The following is a 21,819-nucleotide window of genomic DNA, read 5'->3' on the forward strand; positions in this document are numbered from 1 at the left end:
TATATAATATGTAAGTTAATATACTTAATATAGCTTTAGTATCATAATCAGACATACACTAATAGCAGATGTCAGTCGATTTAAATCGGCTTCATAGTTATCAAACTAATGAATATAAATAACTGAATATTCGCCTGGATCTATTTGGAAAGTCTAGTTGGAAATCTCTATAAAGAGGCTTCAGTTTTTGTGCTTTTTGCCTTTTTGCCATCTTGCAGTTTTTTAACCTCTAACAGTTTCCTATGTTACTGTTTCTGCTACGAAATCCAGGATATATTTTAGGCCTCATTGAGTAACATTCCAAACGCATTTTAATCAGAGGTGCCTAAAATACTCCCATGCTTAAAATGGACTTAAAGTACAGATTGAAATGCTTTATTGAAGTAGCAGTTTTACACTAAAGTATAGAAGTCAAACTAGCTTTGACTCTATTAGTAAAGACATGGCTTTATGCAGAAATTTTAGTTGTGATGATTGAACTGAACATCTGTCTGTTAATAAGTGGCTGAATACTTTCAGTGCTCCTGATTTCATTATTGCTGCACAAATAGAATTTGAAGCATAATCCACACCTGAATTAAAAATCTAATGAATCTTTGATGAATAATTAATAAGTTTATGATCAAATATTTTGGATATTGTCTCCAATGTACTCTTGCTGCATTAGAATGCGGCTCATTCTATGCAATTCAATTCTATTCACTTTATTTCTATAGCTCCATTTCACATCATGTCATCTCAGGTCACTTTCCAGTTCACCAGATCATCCAGTCAGATTGATTCAAAGTTTTCTATCTAAGGAAAACCAGCTGATTGCATCGACTCATTGACTCTTCAGCAATCCCTCACACTAAGCATGCTTGTAGCGACAGTGGAGAGTAAAAACTCCCTTTGAACAGGAAGAGAGTTTGTCTTTGGTCAGGGTTTAACAATAAGAACTAACATAGTCCTTCAATTATTTAATAAAAGAAAAAGGAATAAATGTGATTGAAATGTGAGTGAGTTTAGCGCCTCTGCTCTATTATTACTGTAGCAAAAATGAAGATTTTCTAACAAATGTAGCTGTTTGTGTAATTTTGTCATGACTCTCTTATAAACATAAACCCTGAAGCATTTCTTTTCTCCCTTCATCTTCAGCATCATATATTTGTTTTTTTTCTGTCCCTGAACGTGGAAACAGCTTTCAGACATTATTCTGACTTGGCTCTCCAGGTCTGTGGTCATGTGTCCAGGAAATCATATCTACAGATAAAGCCGACTTTGTTAGAAAGTGTGCACCTCCTGATGAAGGCGTTTATTGCATGAAAATCACACCTGTTGGTTGGCTGATCAGTATCGCGCGTGGCGGTGCTACAGGAAGGCTTACCTGCAACAGCCTGCTAATTATGCAAATACGGAGCCTGTGCGGTGGGATTTGAAGAGGCTCTTTGTACTTTCCCTCCTGAGAGGGAGAGACGGGTGGAGGGGGTGTAGGGGCGGATTGGTGGAGGGGTGGCTGGGTCAGAGGTAACTGAAAGAGTAGAAAAGACAGGCGTTAGAGAAGAGGGAGAGCCAGTCACTATGACTTGTGTCAGCAGAACTGTTCCAGGCAGTGAGCGATTTTGGATTCCTGCACTTCCAGCCGGCCCGACCAGGTCAGTACAGAGAGCAGGAGGAAGGTGGAGGAGCAGCAGCTACTCTTCTTTTTTATCTTTTTATTGTTTCAAAGCTCTTTTAAATTCAACTTATCGGCTCTCAAAGAGCAGCGTCTGTAAAACGCCAAATCAGATTATTCATTGATGGGTTATTTTAAACCTTTATAGATGAGATGCGGTTTGTTTAAATTATGATACACTTTGCTGGAAGCTCTTTGGGTGATAAGGCCGAGCCAGGCCCTGTGGGCAGACGCGCTCTAGCTGGTGCAAGCGCGTTGGATTGTTTTATCATCCCTAAGCAAATACTGCTAACTGTGAAACATTTCCCCAAACATTTGTTTATGCATTGCTTCACACTTGTCTTGACATGACAGCGAAGCAGGTAGGAAACTCACTGTGGGTGCCCTGTCATGAAAAGCTGCTGACAATTGAACAATGTGTGAGAAATGGCGTGCTAATCAGGGATATCGTGTGCTGTGGATATTCGCCGCATTTTTATTTGTGGTCTTTTTAATTTCCCCTTGCTTTGATTGTCGGGATGGTTCAATGCAATAAATCTTGCTTAGCTGTTGAAGCTGTCACTCACATTTACTGACAATGCAATTGTCTTCATTTATATATTGCCAAATAAACCTTCCAGTGTCTCAGACTTCTTTCATCTGTTGAGAAAGCCCTCTGGCATTCAAGCCTTGGCTTTTGTGTACTCTCAGCAATTTGGCCCCAGGCACTCGTTGAAAGACAACAGGAATGATATAAACCCTAAAAGCTGCTCTTCTCAGGAGTGGGAAAGCAAAGATAGAAAAAAAACAATGAGGAAACAAAAGAAAAGAAAAAGAAAAGAAAGGGAGAACAAGAGAAGGGATTTGCATTGCCAACCCCCTGGGGACTAAATGTTAGGTTTTGCGTGTTACAACTTGTTGGGTAACTGAAGTTTTTGTGTAAAGTGATTCTTGTGTCGTGGGAAGTGTAACGTTTCAGTGTTTTCAGCGTTCAAAGGAGCGGAGTTGATTTTTATCTGCGAGCAGAAGTGTCCTTTGTCTTCTGTCGTTCATGCGGTAGGACAGCTCAGCGTGGTTAAGGTGCCCTGAGCCTCTGCCTGGATACCGAGCCATGGACCTGCTGTAGGAGGTCAGGTAACCATTTTGGCTTTCTCGCTAAACAACCTTTATTATCTAAAAGCAAAACGTCATCTGTAGGAAATAAAAATACAACAAAAGATGCAGAAAAAAACAAACAGAAGATAGTTCTGCAAACACGTTAACACGATCGTGTCTAAAGGTAACCGAGGAAACCTTTACATGCAAATGACTCACTGGTTAAAATATTCTTCTCTAAACTCTGGATAAACAAAATTCCTCCTGAAATTATATTTCAGTTTTAGACCTTAAAACATTCTTGAATTGTTGATTTGACCACCTGATGGCAGCAAACAAAGCTGCTCAACAGATACATGGCAACGGGTCCAAAACATGGTGTGATTGTTTTAAGACATTTTGGATGTACTTCAAAATGTTAGATTTTTCCGTTACCACTTTTTTTCTCAAATTATACAGCAAATTGTAATTTCAGAGATCTTGATGAATACTAACAACTCTAACAGTGGTAGGAGGGAATCTGTCACATTCGAGGGTTTCAAGAGTAGCTCACATATTAAGGTATGAACACAGAGACACCTGTTTGAAGGACATACGGTTAAGAGACTTGCTTTTTTTTTATATTGATATATTTTTTTTAAGGAAGCAACAAGGCAAAAATTCTGCTCGGATTTTCTTCAAACACATTAGTTTGTTTTTTTTCCCCCTTTTTCTTCTCATCTAAGCAGACAAACAGTCTGAAAGGTTTGAGAAATGGGTCGTAGAGGAAAACACAGAAAACACAACAAACATCCAGGTCTTTGTTTTTCGATTGCAGAGAGCGACACGCTCAGTAGCAACAGATGTCATCGCCTTTTTGAACAGGAAGGATTTCTAATGCTACGCCCAGACCGAACTCAGCAGGAGCAGCAAATATGCACGTGCTGCCTCTTGTCCAAGTTTAGTTCTGACGTGTAGCTGAAGCATCTTTGCTGCTCTAGCTGCGCGGTGGTAAAGTGGGTCTGATGCGCGGTGGGCGGAGCTACTCTATCCTTTCTCTGCCTGGAACAATGGCAGCTATATTAGCTGTGATCAGTGGGTAAAAAGTAGTTAGAATCTATGTTGAAGTGATAAAGTCCTCCTGAAAACATGGTCTGTGCAGTCAGTTCATCCAGATTACCATCCTGCCTTCAAAGATTATTTCTCTGTGGGAGCCGCTCAGACCCCCACATACCGGCGCTGCGCTGTCACTGGGAATCCCCAGCAGCAGCTGCCTCAGGCCCGGGAGCCTCTTGGGGGTTTTCCCCTACTGTTGGTGGCGGCTGAAAGTAGATGTTAGCATTTCGATGTGGCGCTTCCAGCAGCTAAAGTAAAATTTTTCCAACTACAGCAGCTGCTGCTTGTGAAGCGCGTCAAATACGTCAGATGCTCAGAAGCTTATATGGCGCTGCTCCTGCACTCTAGACGCTACAGGACCTTCTGCTGCGCCTTGATGCGCGTCAACCATTGAGTTTGCATGGTAAACAAGCTGCTTCTGCAGACTCTACAGCATGCGGTCTGACCGTAGCATTAGGCACATGTTGATAATAATAAAAAAAATGTACAGCCAGTGCTGGAAACATTTCAGAGTTTTTAAAGTTACACAACATGCATAAAAACCAACAGTTAAACTCTGTAAAGATACTGAAGCGGAAATGGTTTGTTGGATGGTTGTCCTTCAATCACTGTCTGGGATGAAAATCAGAGAGTCTGAACTGTGCAACTCAAAAAATGAGCTTAGACTGTCAGAAAAGCAGCATAGAGCCATTTACCACAGAAACAGCAGCGTGTTAGAGAGTGGACGCTGTTCAAGCATTAGCTTGAACTGCAGCACTGCAGATATCAGAGCTTAAAGGGATCATAGAATGATTCTATAGGGTATCTGGTCCTTCAGGTCTCTGAATAGGGTGTGTGACATTGGTTGGGCTGAAAATGGCATATTAGCTGTTCTATGAGCCCTAATGCAGCCTGGTTAAAAGCCCTAGAATGAAACCACAAGTTTTCTTCCTTTTATGATATGATGAGGAATATTTAGATGAGCTGTGCTCTGATTGGTTAGTTTACAACGAGCCAAGCTGCTGAGCAAAGACGCATCATAGCAACAAGCACTCACTCACTGAAACATCAGATTGTTGATATGGTAGGGGGACCAGACATCCTCTTTTTCCCAGACATGAATTTCAAAATCGGGGACCCAGCGGGGGGCGGAGCGACCGAACCCGACCCGGTGACGGTGTGCTGAACTATCTTTATTTATCTATGTCAGTGTAAACTCAGTTTAGCATTCTATGACCCCTTGAAATGACATCTTTAAGATGCTCGGAACATCTTTGGTGTTAGCATGTAGCATGTGGTTTCATTTAGCTCTGATCCTCTGAACAGTGTTTCTGTGTTTAACCAAATGATCATGGTTCCACCAGCTCATTGTAACACCAGCAGCTAAAAGGTGTCTGTTATGTTTTAGGGCTATTGCTAGAGGAAGTCATGACTTTTGGCAAATATGAAATAGAAAAAGAAGCAGCATCTGTTGGCCTTCCATGTTTATTCTGTTTGTTTGATTTTGTGGTGGAGTTTGAGGAATGCCCTTCCAAGAACAAACACTTCCTAGCTCTGTTAGAGTGCTAAGAAGAGCTGGCAACACCTGAGCTCCGTCTAACCGGTGGTTTCTATTGGTCCAAAATCCTTTCATGTTGGTGTTGGAATAGTAACTAGAAGTAAATTTTTCTTTATTTTGGACCCACCAAAATTAACACTATTTTTGCTGTTTTTCTACACCACTCTAAACATTCTGTGGATATTATTATTGATCTTCTTAATGAAAATTTGTAGCTGTGACCTTAAAATAAAATAAAATAACATGATTTAAATGAACCTAAACAGCTTTTTAACTTTTACTTTTCACTGTTTTCCCTTGTTTTTCACGTTGAAATGATGGTCAGGCTGCCTCCAGACCATCAGACTGGAGTAACTAAAGGGGCGGGGCTTAAAGGAAAAGTCCAGTCAGCAAGGATCATTATTTATATCTAGAACTAATACGTTCGCAACGATTTAATTAATTTAGCGTTAATCAGTGAAGAATTTGAAATAATAATTTCTTCACGATCACTGAATCTGGGAGCGGCCATTTTTGCCCAAATATTGTAGTAAGTTTTAAAACTTCTTCACCCCCCCAATGTCTTTTTTTACCACATCTGCCACTGAGAAATCTAATGTCCAGATATATCTGCTCTGAATTAAAGGATAAGACATTTGAATTGATTTCTCCATGATTGTTTACTGAGTCACTCTAAGAACATTAAGAGGTTCAGGGGTTTGCCCAAATATAGTAGCCCCTCCCTCCTGCCATCCTCCAGCAGTGACGTCACGGTGCGGTAAGCCTAGCGCCATTCTCCCCGCTTTACAAGCTAAATCAATGGGAACTACTAGACACATCTGCAATCAACAACAATTATTGAAGATTTCCAGAGGACTTCACCATTGAAATTCACCAGAGCTATAGTGAAACTGACAATGCCCACGTGCATGGCAGCTGGATGCTGGAATACATCGGGTAAAAGTGAACAAAAATGAGTTATTCCACCTTTCTGATTCCTGATCCTCCACGGACGGGTTGGTCGTTGGATCGCCAACTTGAAGAGGGAGGATTTGCCATCGAACTTCTGGCCAGAGAAAAAACCCGTAATATGTAGCCAACATCTGGAAGAAGAATGTTTTCAAGATGACTTGGATAATAGCGCGTTGTGACAAACACCAGATACAGCACTGGGACTTGATCAACAGCCGATACTGCACCATGACGTCACAAACCAGTAGGTGGCAGTAGTGTTCTTTGAACAGCACTGGGTAGAAACATAAAAGAAGGCTTCAGCTTCCTCCTCCTCTATAGATTCAACCTTTGATACTGCAGCTTAGGTCATCGAAGAAAAAAAACACCCGCCATGGTGGAATTTTGTTGTTCTCCAGTTTGAAGTAGGCTCTACAGTAAAATCATTACCTGAGTTAATTTTAGAAGGATTGCTCACTTTGTTTCGCTCCACATCTGTGTGAGGTCGACTTAATGGTGATTCCTCTGAAGAATGCGTCAAGAGTAAATAAAAGCCAAACAGCTTTGTAGGTGGCTGAAAACAGGCCCCAATCGCTAAACCTCATAGGATGGCAATGCTATTCAAACCATGCAAAGCACACACAAGGTCGCGTTCCACATGGGTGCAAACCGCTGCAGATAGACGTAAGACTGTGTTTAACTAGAAGAGACTGCTGTGCAGCAAAGCAGCGACTGTGACTGGTCTGCATTGTTCTCATAAAGAAGCATTGTCTTAGATAATAAACTTGCCTCTTGTGAAAAGCTCACACACACCTTGCCGTGCATTCCTTGCTGTCAACAGTGCCGTGGGTCGTGGAGATTCTGTGCATACCTTTGCACTCTGTGACACACAGACAATCTGAGCGTGCTCAGAGGCGTGTGAACACCACCTGTGGCAGCGCTACACCACAGTCCCCGTGGAACGCAGAGAGGAGACCCAGGAATAACTTACAGCGTGGGACCCAGCTCACTGCTGTCTGCCCCCCCCTCCCCTCCTGCCGTCGCACAATCAACCCCTCGCTGAAGTCGGTGCAACGTTTGCTGAACACTTTCCCTCCTCTACCTCCCCTACATTCTTGGTTCTTCAGAAAATATCCACAAACCTGAAAATAGCCGTCAAACTAGATGAGGCACAAACAGAACTTTGAAAGCTGCTGATTTATTCCGGTTATGAGCGGAGCGGGAATCGGCGCGTTTGAAGCGCCTTGTTGACGACTGTTGGCCTTAAATGGGATCTGAATTACTGCTGAGTGTTTGTTCTGTTTTACCAGAGATCAGCCTCCAGTTGGACTGCAGCTGGGTTTCATGTTCTATGGGACATTTTACCCATCATTATTTGGGTGTTTTAGATGTTTATATTAGTTTCGAATGTGGGAAAAAACTATACTATAATATACATATATAAAATACAGAAAACAGAATCAGTGAGATTCTGTTTGGTTTGTCTAGAAATCAGTGAAAAGACCTGAGTTTAATGTGAAAGTCAGGAAACGGATTGATGCGCTGTTTCTTTTTGATGCGGTTTACTATTGGTTACACTAAATATTTCTCTTTATTTCATGTGTTCAAGCACTCATAAGGTATTTCTATTAATAGAATTCCCATGGAAAGATACGTATGTATCCGCATGTTAATGTAAGATTATACTGCAAATAAATACTGTTTAAAGCCGGGCATGCACTGTACCGATTTCTGCCCTTTTCAGGCCGATTCTCCAGTTGAGAGAGAATTTTTTGGCCAAGTTTCAGCATCATGGTGCGTCATGCGTCATGTAGTGTACAGGGGGTAACGAGGGGCGATCGGCCTCTCACGACCAAAGTATTTATAACTTTGTTAAAATCTTAAGTAAGAAGATAAAATTACATAGGAGTTTGCAAACACATAAAAAGTAAACCTGTTATTTTAAATTCTAGAGGTAGCACACGCATCAGGAAGGCCCTAGGCTGAATTCAAATGAACGATTTTAATCTAGATTAATTCCAAGATTACAGTGAGATTAAGAAATTAGTCTATACCCACCACTAGTATATATATATATATATATATATATATATATATATATATATATATATATATATATATATATATATATATATATATATATATATATATATATGAACGTTTTCCCACAGCCAGAAAACTGCTTGTTGTTGCTGCCAAATGCTGCACATATCAGCATGTTTATGGAGTGACTCTGTTACAGTAGGGAGTACCAATATGGCGGCAAGTGACTTCAGGTTTTCGTCCAATTGGATATCCAGTAAATAAATAGAGATCAGTGAAATACAGGTGCTGGTCATAAAATTAGAATATCATGAAAAAGTAGATTGATTTCAGTAATTCCATTTAAAAAGTGAAACTTGTATATTATATTCATACATTACATACAAACTCATATATTTCAGATGTTTATTTTGTTTAATTTTGATGATAACAAATGACAACAAATGAAACTCTCAAATTCATCATATCAGAAAATTAGAATATTACTGAAGACCAATAAAAACAAAGGATTTATAGAAATGTTGGCCAACTGAAAAGTATGAACATGAAAAGTATGAGCATGTACAGCACTCAGTATTTAGTTGGGCCTCCTTTGGCCTGTATTACTGCAGCAATGCGGCGTGGCATGGAGTCGATCAGTCTGTGGCACTGCTCAGGTGTTATGATAGCCCAGGTTGCTCTAATAGTGGCTTTTAGCTCTTCTGAATTGTTGGGTCTGGTGTATTGCATCTTCTTCTTCACAATACCCCATAGATTTTCTATGGGGTTAAGGTCAGGAGAGTTTGCTGGCCAATTAAGAACAGGGATACCATGGTCCTTCAACCAGGTACTGGTAGCTTTGGCACTGTGTGCAGGTGCCAAGTCCTGTTGGAAAATGAAATCTGCATCTCCAAAAAGTTGGTCAGCTGCAGGAAGCATGAAGTGCTCTAAAACTTCCTGGTATGTGGCTGCGTTGACCCTGGACCTCAGAAAACACAATGGACCAACATCAGCAGATGACATGGCACCCCAAACCATCACTGACTGTGGAAACTTTACACTGGACTTCAAGCAACGTGGATGAAGTGCCTCTCTTCTTTTCCTCCAGACTCTGGGACCTTGATTTCCAAAGGAAATGCAAAATTTACTTTCATCAGAGAACATGACTTTGGACCACTCACCAGCAGTCCAGTCCTGTTTCTCTTTAGACGCTTCTGACGCTGTCTGTGGTTCAAGAGTGGCTTGACACAAGGAATGCGACAGCAGAAACCCATGTCTTTCATACGTCTGTGTGTGGTGGTTCTTGAAGCACTCACTCCAGCTGCAGTCCACTCTTTGTGAATCTCCCCCACATTTTTGAATGGGTTTTGTTTCACAATCCTCTCCAGGGTGCGGTTATCTCTCTTGCTTGTACACTTTTTTCGACCACATCTTTTCCTTCCCTTCGCCTCTCTATTAATGTGCTTGGACACTGAGCTCTGTGAACAGCCAGCCTCTTTAGCGATGACCTTTTGTGTCTTGCCCTCCTTGTGCAAGGTGTCGATGGTCGTCTTTTGGACAACTGTCAAGTCAGCAGTCTTCCCCATGATTGTGTAGCCTATAGAACTAGACTGAAAGACCATTTAAAGGCTTTTGCAGGTGGTTTGAGTTAATTAGCTGATTAGAGTGTGGCACCAGGGGCCATCAATTTTGAACCTTTTCACAATATTCTAATTTTCTGATATGATGAATTTGAGATTTTCATTTGTTGTCATTTGTAATCATCAAAATTAAACAAAATAAACATCTGAAATATATGAGTTTGTATGTAATGTATGAATATAATATACAAGTTTCACTTTGTAAATGGAATTACTGAAATCAATCTACTTTTTCATGATATTCTAATTTTATGACCAGCACCTGTAGACTCTAGTGCTAAAGATAGGAGCATCCTGGGGAGCAGCTCTCCTGCACCCGGAGCTGAAAGCAGCTTTATTTCCTCACCACCTCCCTCCACCGAGCTGACGTCACAGTTATCTATTAGAAAGTGTGGCTGATTGACAGGTTTATAGAATTATTTAGCTACAAGGCTAGGCTAACTGCATGCAGCAGCCATGTTGGAGCTAAAACTCGGCTCTTCATCATACTCCAATTGTCTCAGCAGTAAATTTGAGCTTGAGTATTTAAAGTATAAAAGACATTCTCTGTAAGAACATGACCAGAAAAAGTGCTTCTTTCAGTCTCAATATGCTGAAAATGTTAGTAATCGATTCATGTGTCCACTAAGCTATGGATAAATGGAAAAGTACCTTTACAGAGATCCTTTTACTAAATATATTTCTTTAAATCAACTTTTGAAATGTACCAAAATAGTGGCCAATTATTTTAATAATAGATTAACAGTTTGATTAATTGTTTTAGCCCTACTGCTGCTGGTTTTAGCAGCAGATTCGGCCATATTGAAGGCTTTAGTTGCACCTTTATTGCATTTAACACATGAAAGCAAAAAAATAAAAGCAAACAAGGATGATGCTGAAAGTTTGACAAAAGAAATAATTTTGCATTTGATGACAGGTTTTTGTCTCAGTCAGAGGTTTATGAGTGTAAGATTAATATTTTCCTTTTAATAATGTCTAAAGGGATCTTTGTTCCACTATTAAAGGATTAAACAACAACAGCAAAAAAAAAAATTGAAAAAAATTATACAAATACAATCCCTCACACTAAGCATTCTTGTAGCGACAGTGGAGAGAAAAAAAACCCCTTTGAACAGGAAGAAACCTCCAGCAGAATCAGGCTCAGTGTGAGCGGCCATCTGCTGAGGCCCACTGGGGTTCAAGGAGACAGAAGCAGACATAGAAAAAGAAGCATAGATACAAAAGGCAACTGTCAACCAGCTCCACAGGCGGCCCCGTCCAGGAAACACACAGCCAGGCAGACGAGCTCCGAGCCAGCTCCCATGTCAGAGGATGAAGAGAGCACATCCAGTTAGTCACAGTCAGAGAAACAGGACTACACTGGAAAACAGGCCAAGCTCCAACATCTAGAAACAAAGATGTTGATGGCAGCAGCACAGCTGATATTTCTCTCCAGGATGGAGTCACAGCCAAACAGGAACAGACCAGATGAAGCTACTATGAGAAAAAGCAGAGAGAGCAGAAGGTTAGAGATTGAACGAATAGATTCTGCAGAGTGGGAGAATAGATATAAAATGAAGCAGAATGATGAAATAGGGGTCCCTATGTCCTCCAGCAGTCTAAGCCTATAGCAGCAGAACTATAGAGATAGCTCAGGATAACCTGAGCCACTCTAACTAGAAGCTTTATCAAAAAGGAAAGTTTTAAGCCTAGCCTTAAAAGTAGACAGGGTGTCTGCCTCATGGACTAAAACTGGTAGTTGGTTCCACAGGAGAGGAGCCTGATAACTAAAAGATCTGCCTCCCATATCATGATAGAGCGTTAAATTTGTGAAAGAAAGAAGAATTTTAGGGAAGCAATGATGGTAGAGTGATGCTGATCCATTGATAACTGGAGGATACCTTCAAATTCTCTGACTTTTCCTTAAATGAACAGATTTATGGTGTAAGTTTTACATCAGGAAATAGGTTCTGCGATGGCTAGAAGAGAAAAAACGAACATTTTCAGCGTAGCTCCAATCACAGGAAGCCATGCTTGCTCTCACCTACTGCTAGTTTCCTAAAGGGTGATATTGTTTGATATCAGCTAAGAAAACAGCAGGCCTCCTGGGGTTAGAGAGCACAGCGTCAGAATGATGATTTGGATGAATGCAGAGGACAGATTTACCCAATATGCAACTAGAAAATGATATTTCCTTTCTTTAAATCCATATTTTAGTTCTTAGTTCACCGTTCCTTTGCTCCTCTAGCCATTTATGATTATGCAGCTTTAACAGCGACACCTCCCCACTGAAACCCATTGGTGAGCCTTGGACCCTGGCAGACAGGTGCCTTTGTTCAGGAACCGGGTGTGCAGGCTGGGAGAGCTCAGTGAAGTAGAGGGAGGGGGCTCTGAGTCATTATTATGCTTTCCACAGAATGGTGGCGCTCCGCGTATTTTTTATTTTTTTTTACCGTGTTCCCGAGTTGGTCGGCACATTCCGCTGGCATTGTTATGCGGCCTGTTTCCTGCGGCCGACGGCTTTTGTCAGCCTCTCCCCCATTGTCCTGGCTTCCTTTGTTCCCCAGCTCCAACAATAGCTTTTTCTGCCTCTTTATATATATGTGCACTTTTTGCCCTTGTGTGTTCTGTTTGTTTTGTTCTGCTGTCTGCTGTGTTTTTCTTTCCTCCGGTTGTAGAGCCTGGAAATAAAACACACTCACAATCCTGAGTTGTTTTTTGTTCAAGTTTGGGGCGATTCGGACGTCTCTCAATCAACCCCCCCCCACCTCCCTTCCTATTCAGAAACTCATGCAGTCAGACTACATGTCTTGCTTTGACTTGATTCATCGAGGTTAGGCTTCCTGTTTAGTTTTTTTTATTTTATCCAATAAAAGACCCTGGAATCTTTTATGACTGACTAAACACCAAATGCCATGACACTTTTGGTGAATCTTAATTTCTAAGATTATATTTCTTTATCTATTATAAGGAAAATGATAAAACGATCTATCAGCAGAGTCCCTATGAGCTAGTTTGGTTTATTAGAATGAGAACTAAAGCAGATGCAGGTCAGGAAGGTTTAAAACACTTTAATAAGAATATAAATGACATGTTTGAGGTTATTCCAAAAAAAGAAAATTAAAAATCAATCCGCTGGACTTTGTTTCCAAGTTTGAAGACGTTTCTCTTCTCATCCAGGAATATTTTTCAATTTAAAATGTCAGAACTAGCGTTGAGTTCCAGGTTTTATCCACTCAAGGTAATTTCTGACATTTTGAATTGAAAAATCTTCCTGGATGAGAAGAGAAACGTCTTCAAACTTGGAAACAAACTCGAGCGGATTGATTTTAATTATTTCTTTGGAGCGACTATGACCTGGATGACTGAGGACCTTCACCCGTGTGTTTGAGGTTATGTTTTGAAGTTGTAAAGGAAGAGGTAATTAAACCATCCATTTTTTTTTGCTAAGCTGCTTAGGGCTAAATGATTTGGCTAAAAATCTAAATTACAATTATTTCAAACTAAAGGCGGTCATACACTGTATAAAACTTTCAATCGTTGCATGCAGCTACAGCTCAAACTATCAAAAACATCTTTACTTTTCATTAAAGATTAAATATTTATCTTGCACATCTAAAAATATATATCAATAAATTTAAAACATTTTAATTTTATAATTTAATTTTAATTTGTTCTGGTTCTGTCTAAAATTTGAGCGTCTGAGATTTGAAAATGACATTTTGTTTGTCACTCCTGTGGTGGGCGTGGTCTAAGTGCAGACAGAGGAAGATGGAAGAAAACTGTTTATGTGAACAAATAAGTAAAGAGGTTTTTTTTTGTTCTTGTCAGATTAGTGCCATGAAATTTAACCTGAAAGCATCAAAAGAACATCATGAAGTTTAACAATATTAGTGATTTTACAGACAACAATCGTACAACATTAGTGTTTTTATATAGATTTCACTGATTCATCTTTGCAGGCTTTTTTACAATCCAAGTATTCAAAAGCTGATAATTCCATAAAAAATATATATTTTAAATGCTTTGGCAAAAGCAGTAACCTGAGTATGACGATGCTGTTCATGTCAACCTGAGCCTGGTTCTGCTGGAGGTTTCTTCCTGTTCAAAGGGAGTTTTTCCTCTCCACTGTCGCTACAAGCATGCTTAGTGTGAGGGATTGCTGAAGAGTCAATGAGTCGATGCAATCAGCTGGTTGCCTGTAAAGTGACCTGAGATGACATGATGTGAATTGGAGCTATAGAAATAAACTGAATAGAATTGAACCTGAACACTTTCCTCAGGGATCTACTTCCTCACGTTGATCATGGCTAAAAGGGAGGTACAGAAAAACCTGCTCATCCTTTCATGTTTGTGACCTAACCTCTAATTATGACTGTGCTTGAATTTGTCAGCACATGAAATGAGGCCTTTCTAAAACTTTCCATTGTCTTATTTGACTTTTATTTTGAGTCATAGTTAGTAACAACCACCTATTGAATGAGCATCCAATTAGGCTGGCAGCAGCTCACCACACCCACAGGACAATGATGTGATTGCTTCTCCTCCTACAGAATGGTTGAGCCCAGCCCTTCAGCTCTGCACCTCCTCTCCAGTGGGGATGCACACATGGCAGAAATCGGTGTTAAAGTCGAACAGGAGGAATGCAACGGAGGAGGCGGAGCCAAAACCAGTTCAGAGCGCCCGGGGACTTTGCAGGAGTGGTCAGCCAACCAGTCTCTAGAGGCGCGTCAACTGACCCCACCGCTGTCACGCTCCCCTTCAGTAAGGATCCCATTCAGGGGTTGGATATGCAGTCTTTGAAGATTCAGATGATTTTACTGTTGGGGAGCAATGCTGGGGCCGTGGTTCCTGCATGGTTCTGTTCTAATATTAGCCTAACGGGATGTTTTCCCTGCTCTATGTTCCTATAGGAGGGCTCCCCAGGAAAGGAGTTACCCCACAAGCAGAGCCCCTTGGGAGGGAAGGAAGCTGGGATTCATGAGCAATCAGAGGCCCAATCAAAAATCAAGGAAGGTCTGTAGCCATGTTTGAAAATCACCTTTTATTGGTGGGAATGTTTCACACCCAGGAAGATGCACCAGTGTTGGAGGGAAATGTTTTTAATACAGTCCCAGTTCCCAGACAGGGTTAATGAGGGGAAAAAATCTCCATCAGGAAGTAGACTTTCTTGTGCTTTTCAAATAATATATATCTTTTTTTTTATAGAATTTTTTTTTTTAATTCTGTTTTTCAGGTTCAGTTTTAAGAATTGCTAGTTTTCAAATTTGCAATAAAAATGCAGCGCAATAGAAATGTGTCTTCACCCGTCGCTGCAGAGGACTGAAAATACGAGAAAGCAGCAAAATTATGCTCAAAAACCTTTTTTTGTTGTTAAATAACATTTCTCACAGTTTAATTTCGTTTTTTTTTTCAAATTTCAGTTCATAAAATGTGTTCTTTGTTTCCAATAATATTGAAACAAGAAACACTTTTAAGAGCTCAAATATGACCGTTTTAGTGCTTCGCAGATGAAAGCAGAATATGAAAAGACTTAGAAGATGAAAGACTTTGACATTTTGTAAACACAGTGTATACAAAATGAAATTTCATTTAGTACAGCTTATCAAAGATGTCCATCCTTAAAGTGCAGCAGTGATCAAATGTAAACAGTGTTGGAGAAAAAACATGGTGCAAAAAAACCTATTGATTGATCTGGAAGTTCAGAGCATTAATATCTGTGGTGCAAATCTGCAGAGTTTTGGTTTTGTGTTATCAGTGTGATGCATGGGACATGATTTTGAGTTTTTTCAACAGTTCAGCTGTCTGGTGGCTTCCCAGCCTCTAAATATAAGCTGGTAATTTGTTAAAATGCCTAAAATGGGAATAAAATGTCCATGTCCATCATCTTATTTTAACTGCGGTGCCATGTTGGATTGTTTACTTCTATAAGCTTGGTGCGGTCTCTGGGTTTTACTGCTTGGGTTTGTGGGTAAATATATCAAATCTTTAAGAGAAGTTGGAGTCAGAAGAGAAATAAAGTCGCTGTCATCACATTTATTTCAAAAGGTGAAGCTCATTTATTTCATGTATTACGGTCATTGCACACTGAGGCATTTATTTGAGGTGATTTCATCGACTGACAGCTAATAAAAACCATAACCTCAGAAAATCTGAATTTGATGTAAAGAAGATAAAAAATATTCCGTGTTTCATACAGAAACAATGAGTTATAGAAATGTGATGGCCAGAATGGTCATGGTTAGGCTGGTGACTCGATGGTCGTCATGGAGACAGTCATTAACAGATGAGCTGTGCTCCAAACAGATCTATTCAGATGGAAATAAAATCTGTACATCCTTTGAAATGAAGGCCTCATAGTCTGATGAATGATTGAAGCATAGAATTAAATTTATTTCATTTCCTTTCAGTGTTTTTGAATTGAATTGAAAACAAGCTGTTTATGGTCCAGGGCGTCGCCTCCACATTCAGGGCCGTCTCCATTTTCCATTTTTCCCATTTTTCCAAAGGTGACAGAAACCAGTTCAGTCTTACTGGTCAGATGGTGGTCTGGGCTAAACCACAGAGAGCCTCTTTATGCTCCAATCAAAAGAACACATTGAAGAAAACATTGAAGATCAGCAATTAGCTGCTGTGAAACCAACCCAGCACTACCTGGGCTACACATAAATAAATTAGTATTAATTGGCCCAACAGTTAAAATAAAAGAAAAATGAATTATTTATAGTATTTAAAGGTAAAAAGAAAGATTTTCACGAATGTTTGAAAAAAATGCACATGCCCAACCCTGTACCTGTTCCAGAGAAGGAGCGCCTGTTAAACGAGTGCGAGAGCATGCACAAGCCCTTTTCTCCTCATGCACGCTCTGTAAAAGTTTCTGTTTTCATCACTCATATAAGATTACTTTCCAAAAGATTTGCAATTTTCCCACTATGTCAGAAAACAGGCATGTAGGTAGGCCTTACGGAAACAGATCACCAGAATGATTGACAGTTAGCAGGACCAATGATTTAGATCTGGGGTCCTCAACATTTTCCAGGCCAAGGACGCCAAACTGATGGCAAAGGAGCGGGGACCCTCTGATTATATAGATTGTATGAAATAGTGTTCTATCAAACTGGTCCTATAGTCACTCTATTACAGATGGAGTAATGTAACTAAAGTAATCCCTCCCTGGGATTATTAAAGTATTTCTGATTCCTGGTTGATGGGACAGGTGTTGTGAATAAAACGGTTCCCAGCTTGAAAGAGCTCCTGTGTGTCGCTGAATGTGAGCATTGATGACTGAAAGACATCTTCTGCCTCCATCAGCCACTAGTGCCGTAAAAACGCAAAAAGAAAGGTGAATGCAAGCTAGCTCCTCTGTTAGCCTGGCTGATAAAACATATACGCAGCGTATTGCTCTGGTAAGGGGCTGGATTTCAAAGGCGGCACTAAGTGGGTCAGACTCATCAGGTTAGAACCAATCGGATAATTATGGATGTGAGACAAAAACTCTAAGTGATGCTGCTTTTGTCATTTTTTGGTCTGTGAAACATGTTACGCCATGGAAGAAACTTTCCAATGAAAGATTTCTGCCAGTTTTGCCTAAAAAAGCTGTGGATATTAGACTTTACGTTCTTAGGTTTCATTAGAAACATTGCTCCGCTGTTTTGTTGTCTTGCCAGCAGAAATGTGCTGCTGCACAACAGATAATTCTGAAGCTGAGAGTCACGCATCGTAAAGTTTCACTTCTGCACTGTGATTGGTCCAGATCTGGCCCTGTAATTCAGCCTGGCTGGTCTGGCTAGCTCTGTCTAAGAAAGAAACAGCTCTGAGTTGGTTTTCATGTAAAAAAAAAAAAATGATGACAGAGCGCATATAGAGTTAGTCACAGTAAAGGCTGGCCCAGTAGCTATGTCTAGGAGAGAAACAGGACTAAACACTGATATTTAGAGGTGTTGATGGCAGCAGCACAGCTGATATTTCTCTCCAGGATGGAGTCACAGCCAAACAGGAACAGACCAGATGAAGCTACTATGAGAAAAAGCAGAGAGAGCAGAACGTTAGAGATTGAACTAACAGATTCTGCAGAGTGGGAGAATAGAGATAGAATGAAGCAGAATGATGAAAAAGGGGTCCCTATGTCCTCCAGCAGTCTAAGCCTATAGCAGCATAACTATAGAGATAGCTCAGGATAACCTGAGCCACTCTAACTAGAAGCTTTATGAAAAAGGAAAGTTTTAAGCCTAGCCTTAAAAGTAGACAGAGTGTTTTTAGGTGCAGAAATCTGACATCAGACTTTTAAGAGCTAGAACCTGCAACGAGAAGCACACTTTAAGGAGGCGAACCATGGGGTCTGTAGTTTTGCAATGGGGGGGCTTTGAAGCTACGTAGCTCTGTAGAGAATCCATAAAAGACTTTCCCTCATTGCTCTCATGAAGATGACTGTATGAGGATCCAAGCAGGATCATAAAGGCCCTAAAAGATGAAGCACGCTGGCTTCTCCTCATCACTGCTCTCAGCCAATCAGAGCTCTCCCTGCTCATTGCTGATTAATTTGAAACAAACAGATCAGTTTTCTTTACAGTTTCTGTTCTGAGGTTAAGTTTTAGCTTCTAGAAGAGTCTACTTATAAAAAGAGATTGCTGATCTGAGGAGTTGATATTTGAAGCTGTAGTTAGCGTCCTAGAAGAGGATCACTATGATGAAAAAGATGAGTTTTCCGATAGATTGACACACTGATTCCTTCCAGGAACCCCTGAGTCTCTGGCGGAGAAGGAGCTCCAGCTGTTGATGATGATAAACCAGCTGAGCGGCCTGAGAGAGCAGCTGCTCAACGCCCATTCAGAACAGAGGAACATGGCTGCCCTGCTGCTGGAGAAGCAGCAGCAGCAGATGGAGGTGGCCCGGCGGCAGCAGGAAGAGGTACGCTTTTCCTCAGCAGCAACATTTCATAACATCTTGATGATGGGATAATGGAAGAGCTGCGGCCAAGCAGAATCCCTCTGTGGTCACTGTTTGTGAATACCACCAGTGAGAAAATGTGAAAATAATCTGTGCTTTATGTCATTTTCCAAACAGGCAGCCCAGCCCGCTTAGCTTGTTCTTGCTTGTGCCACTGTGGTTGCTAATAATGCGCCTTATCTCTCAGATCGCCAAGCAGCAGGAGCTGCTCATCAAGCAGCAGCGAACCATCAACCAGCTTCAGCAGCAGATCCAGGTCAGCTCCTCTCTACAGCTCTCACATGGCCTCATAGATCTGAGCCAGTGCAGAAAGCATGGGGGGACTGTTGGGGGAAATTTTTTTATTCAGTTTATTTCTATAGCTCCAATTCACATCATGTCATCTCAGGTCACTTTCCAGTTCACCAGATCATCCAGTCAGATTGATTAATCGGACTGGACTAAACATTGTCTTTAAGAATTGTCCTGTCCTGCTCTGTCCCAGCAGGTGAACATGCCCTTCCTGATGATCCCAGCTTTCCACCCAAACTCCCAGCCGCTCCCTGTCACCTCTGAATCTCAGATGACATATCCGGTGCAGCCGATCCCCTGCAAGCCCGGTGAGTTTCAGTCTATTTACCTTTTCTGATGAGTCAGAGTGAAACCCTAACCCTATTTTAGGAGGAAAACTTCCCACACATTCGAAACTAATGGCAATATCAAAAACAAACTATGGGAATGGTTTCCTTCAACGTTTTAAACTTCGGCATACGTTTCTTTCATACCTTATAAAAACAAAGCTAAAACAGCTTCCAACCTAAAGTCTAAACTGGGTTTTAAAGAATATTCTAGATGTTTTTGGTTTGAACGACTAAATACTTTGATCTTTAACTAGATCAACCTCCTTACAAACGCAGCCAAAAGGAAAGTTATTCCTCCTTGGTGGGATGTTAGCCTGGAGCTAAACGTTAGCCCTTCTGGAGATCAAATATATACTAAGATATTAAACCAGTATATTTATATGAATGCAAACAAAAAACTCATTCTAAAATGTTCTGCAAAATGCTTTAAATTTTTATTCATGCTTAATCCAGTCTGTCTTTCATCATTTATTTATCATCACTGTTGAAGGAGCGAAAATAAAAAAATGAAAATGAGCCCTAAATCAAAATGCTCTAAATTCACTAAACAATGAGTTCTCCCACCTGATCAAATCAAAATCTAAACATGTAATCAAAAGCTTAACGGCTATAAACGCACTAATATAAATCACAGAAATCTGAGGAGTTTGGCAAAATGTACCATCAGTGGTGAGCGACATAGATCTAGTCCAGTCAGAATCTATCTGCTCTGTAATGAAGGCTGCTGAAGTTGAGCTTTTATTTTAGAAAGCATATTCATTTATTAATTCATTAATAATTGGGCTGAAATGATCAATCAGATTCATGGATATTTGAATCAAACCGTTACCCATAGCAACGGCACACAGACTCTACAACAAGCTGAAATAAAAACACTGCAATGATGAAGACAAAACTCCACAAATAAAAACAATCATTGTTTTTTTTAACTTAAAATATCTACTATTTTTCTATTAAAAGCGTAATTGTTTAATTGAATATATCACATGATCTATAACTATAACATCTATAACTATATTATCTATATGTATTTATTCTTAGTTTTTACAATTTGCTATTTATTTTAAATGCATTATAATATTTTTCCTACATTATAATTTTTAATTCAAAAAATGTTTATTTATTATAACTATATTTATAGATGAATGGGTTCCTAAAATGATCGATGGCTGCTTTATGTCTGCTTGTATTTATTCCCGCTGCTTCGTCTCTCACAGCGGTGGACTATCCCATCCAGCTGCTGCAGAGCAGTCACCCCGCCTCCATCAAGAGGAGCACCACCTCCTTCCGGCAGGTAGGAGAACTTCTTTATACCTTCATCCAAAGAGGAGATGGGGAAAGTTTTCCATGCAGAGAATCAGCATTGTGGTTTGAAGCCTGTTAAAGAAAGTGATTCCCGCTGGATTGAACAAACAATGGGTTTTTCTAGTATTTAGGGAGGCTGAAAAGCTTTAGGAATACACCACACCCTCCGTTCAAAGCTTTAATGCGTGCAGCGTAGGTGTGCGTGCGTGTGGAGCAAACCGTTTGCACGGAAGGTTCTCAAGCAGAGATAGAACAACACAGCCTGAATAAACAAAGAGAATGAGGGGATGAGAATAACACACAGAAATCCTGCTAAGGTGTGACGGATTTGCTCCAACATGTTAACCGCTGCGTTCATGCCTGGGATCCACGCATGCCCTCACCTTCTCCTGTTCTGCCTGATTTTTGTTTTGTGAAGGAGGCCAGCCAGCCTTTGAACCTGACCTCCAAGCCTAAGGGGATGGAAGTGGGGAAGACATCCAGCCCACAGAGCCTGGAGCTGGGATCACTGGCGCTGCAGGGGGGCTACAGATTCAGAGATCTCCACAGAGAGGCGTCCCACAGCCCCCCACGGCCCACCCTCAGTGAGTAACCCTGCACAGCTTTCTGTCATGCGAAAAACAAAAGTTTTCAACCTGTAATAGGACATAGTAACATCTGAACAAAGTGTCAAACCAAGATTTATGACTAAGGAAGCTGCAATAATAAAATCCAGCCTTAAAATAAGACGGGCGATTCCTGAAGATCCTTCACGCAGCAAAAACAGTCTAAATATGAGTAAAAATGTCTTAAATTAAGTGTATTTACCCTTAATCTAAGCAGGTAAATAAGTGGTTTGCCAATGGAATTAGTATTTTCTACTCTTAAAATAAGATAATTAGATCCTCCCAAAAAAATTTAAAACAATCCACTGGACTTGGTTTCAAACTTGAAAAGTCCAGTTAGCTCTGTTAGCTTCATTAGCTAACCTTAAAAACCCTCTTCTTTGCAATCTGGAGTTTTGTTGCATATTTAACT

At 40.5% G+C, this 21,819-nt stretch overlaps 1 protein-coding gene across 7 annotated transcripts in view; it reads left to right on the forward strand.

Moving 5' to 3' along the window:
• Nucleotides 1–21,819, forward strand: part of LOC119779874 (transcription factor SOX-13-like) — a 66,255-nt gene that overhangs the window by 35,016 nt on the left and 9,420 nt on the right. For 3 of the 7 annotated variants that reach the window (XM_038279719.1, XM_038279722.1, XM_038279718.1), the window contains 7 exons: nt 14,485–14,695; nt 14,845–14,947; nt 18,666–18,838; nt 19,065–19,133; nt 19,362–19,476; nt 20,715–20,791; nt 21,221–21,386. In XM_038279719.1, coding sequence (XP_038135647.1) covers nt 14,485–14,695; nt 14,845–14,947; nt 18,666–18,838; nt 19,065–19,133; nt 19,362–19,476; nt 20,715–20,791; nt 21,221–21,386 — 914 coding nt within the window. Of the gene's footprint in view, nt 1–1,475; nt 1,635–2,249; nt 2,768–14,484; nt 14,696–14,844; nt 14,948–18,665; nt 18,839–19,064; nt 19,134–19,361; nt 19,477–20,714; nt 20,792–21,220; nt 21,387–21,819 lie in introns of those variants that run through there. The other 4 variants (XM_038279715.1, XM_038279716.1, XM_038279721.1 and 1 more) reach the window with 4 other exon arrangements.

The sequence above is a fragment of the Cyprinodon tularosa genome, unplaced genomic scaffold, assembly GCF_016077235.1.
Source record: "Cyprinodon tularosa strain WSP-4 unplaced genomic scaffold, ASM1607723v1 ctg152, whole genome shotgun sequence".
Taxonomy (NCBI): domain Eukaryota; kingdom Metazoa; phylum Chordata; class Actinopteri; order Cyprinodontiformes; family Cyprinodontidae; genus Cyprinodon; species Cyprinodon tularosa.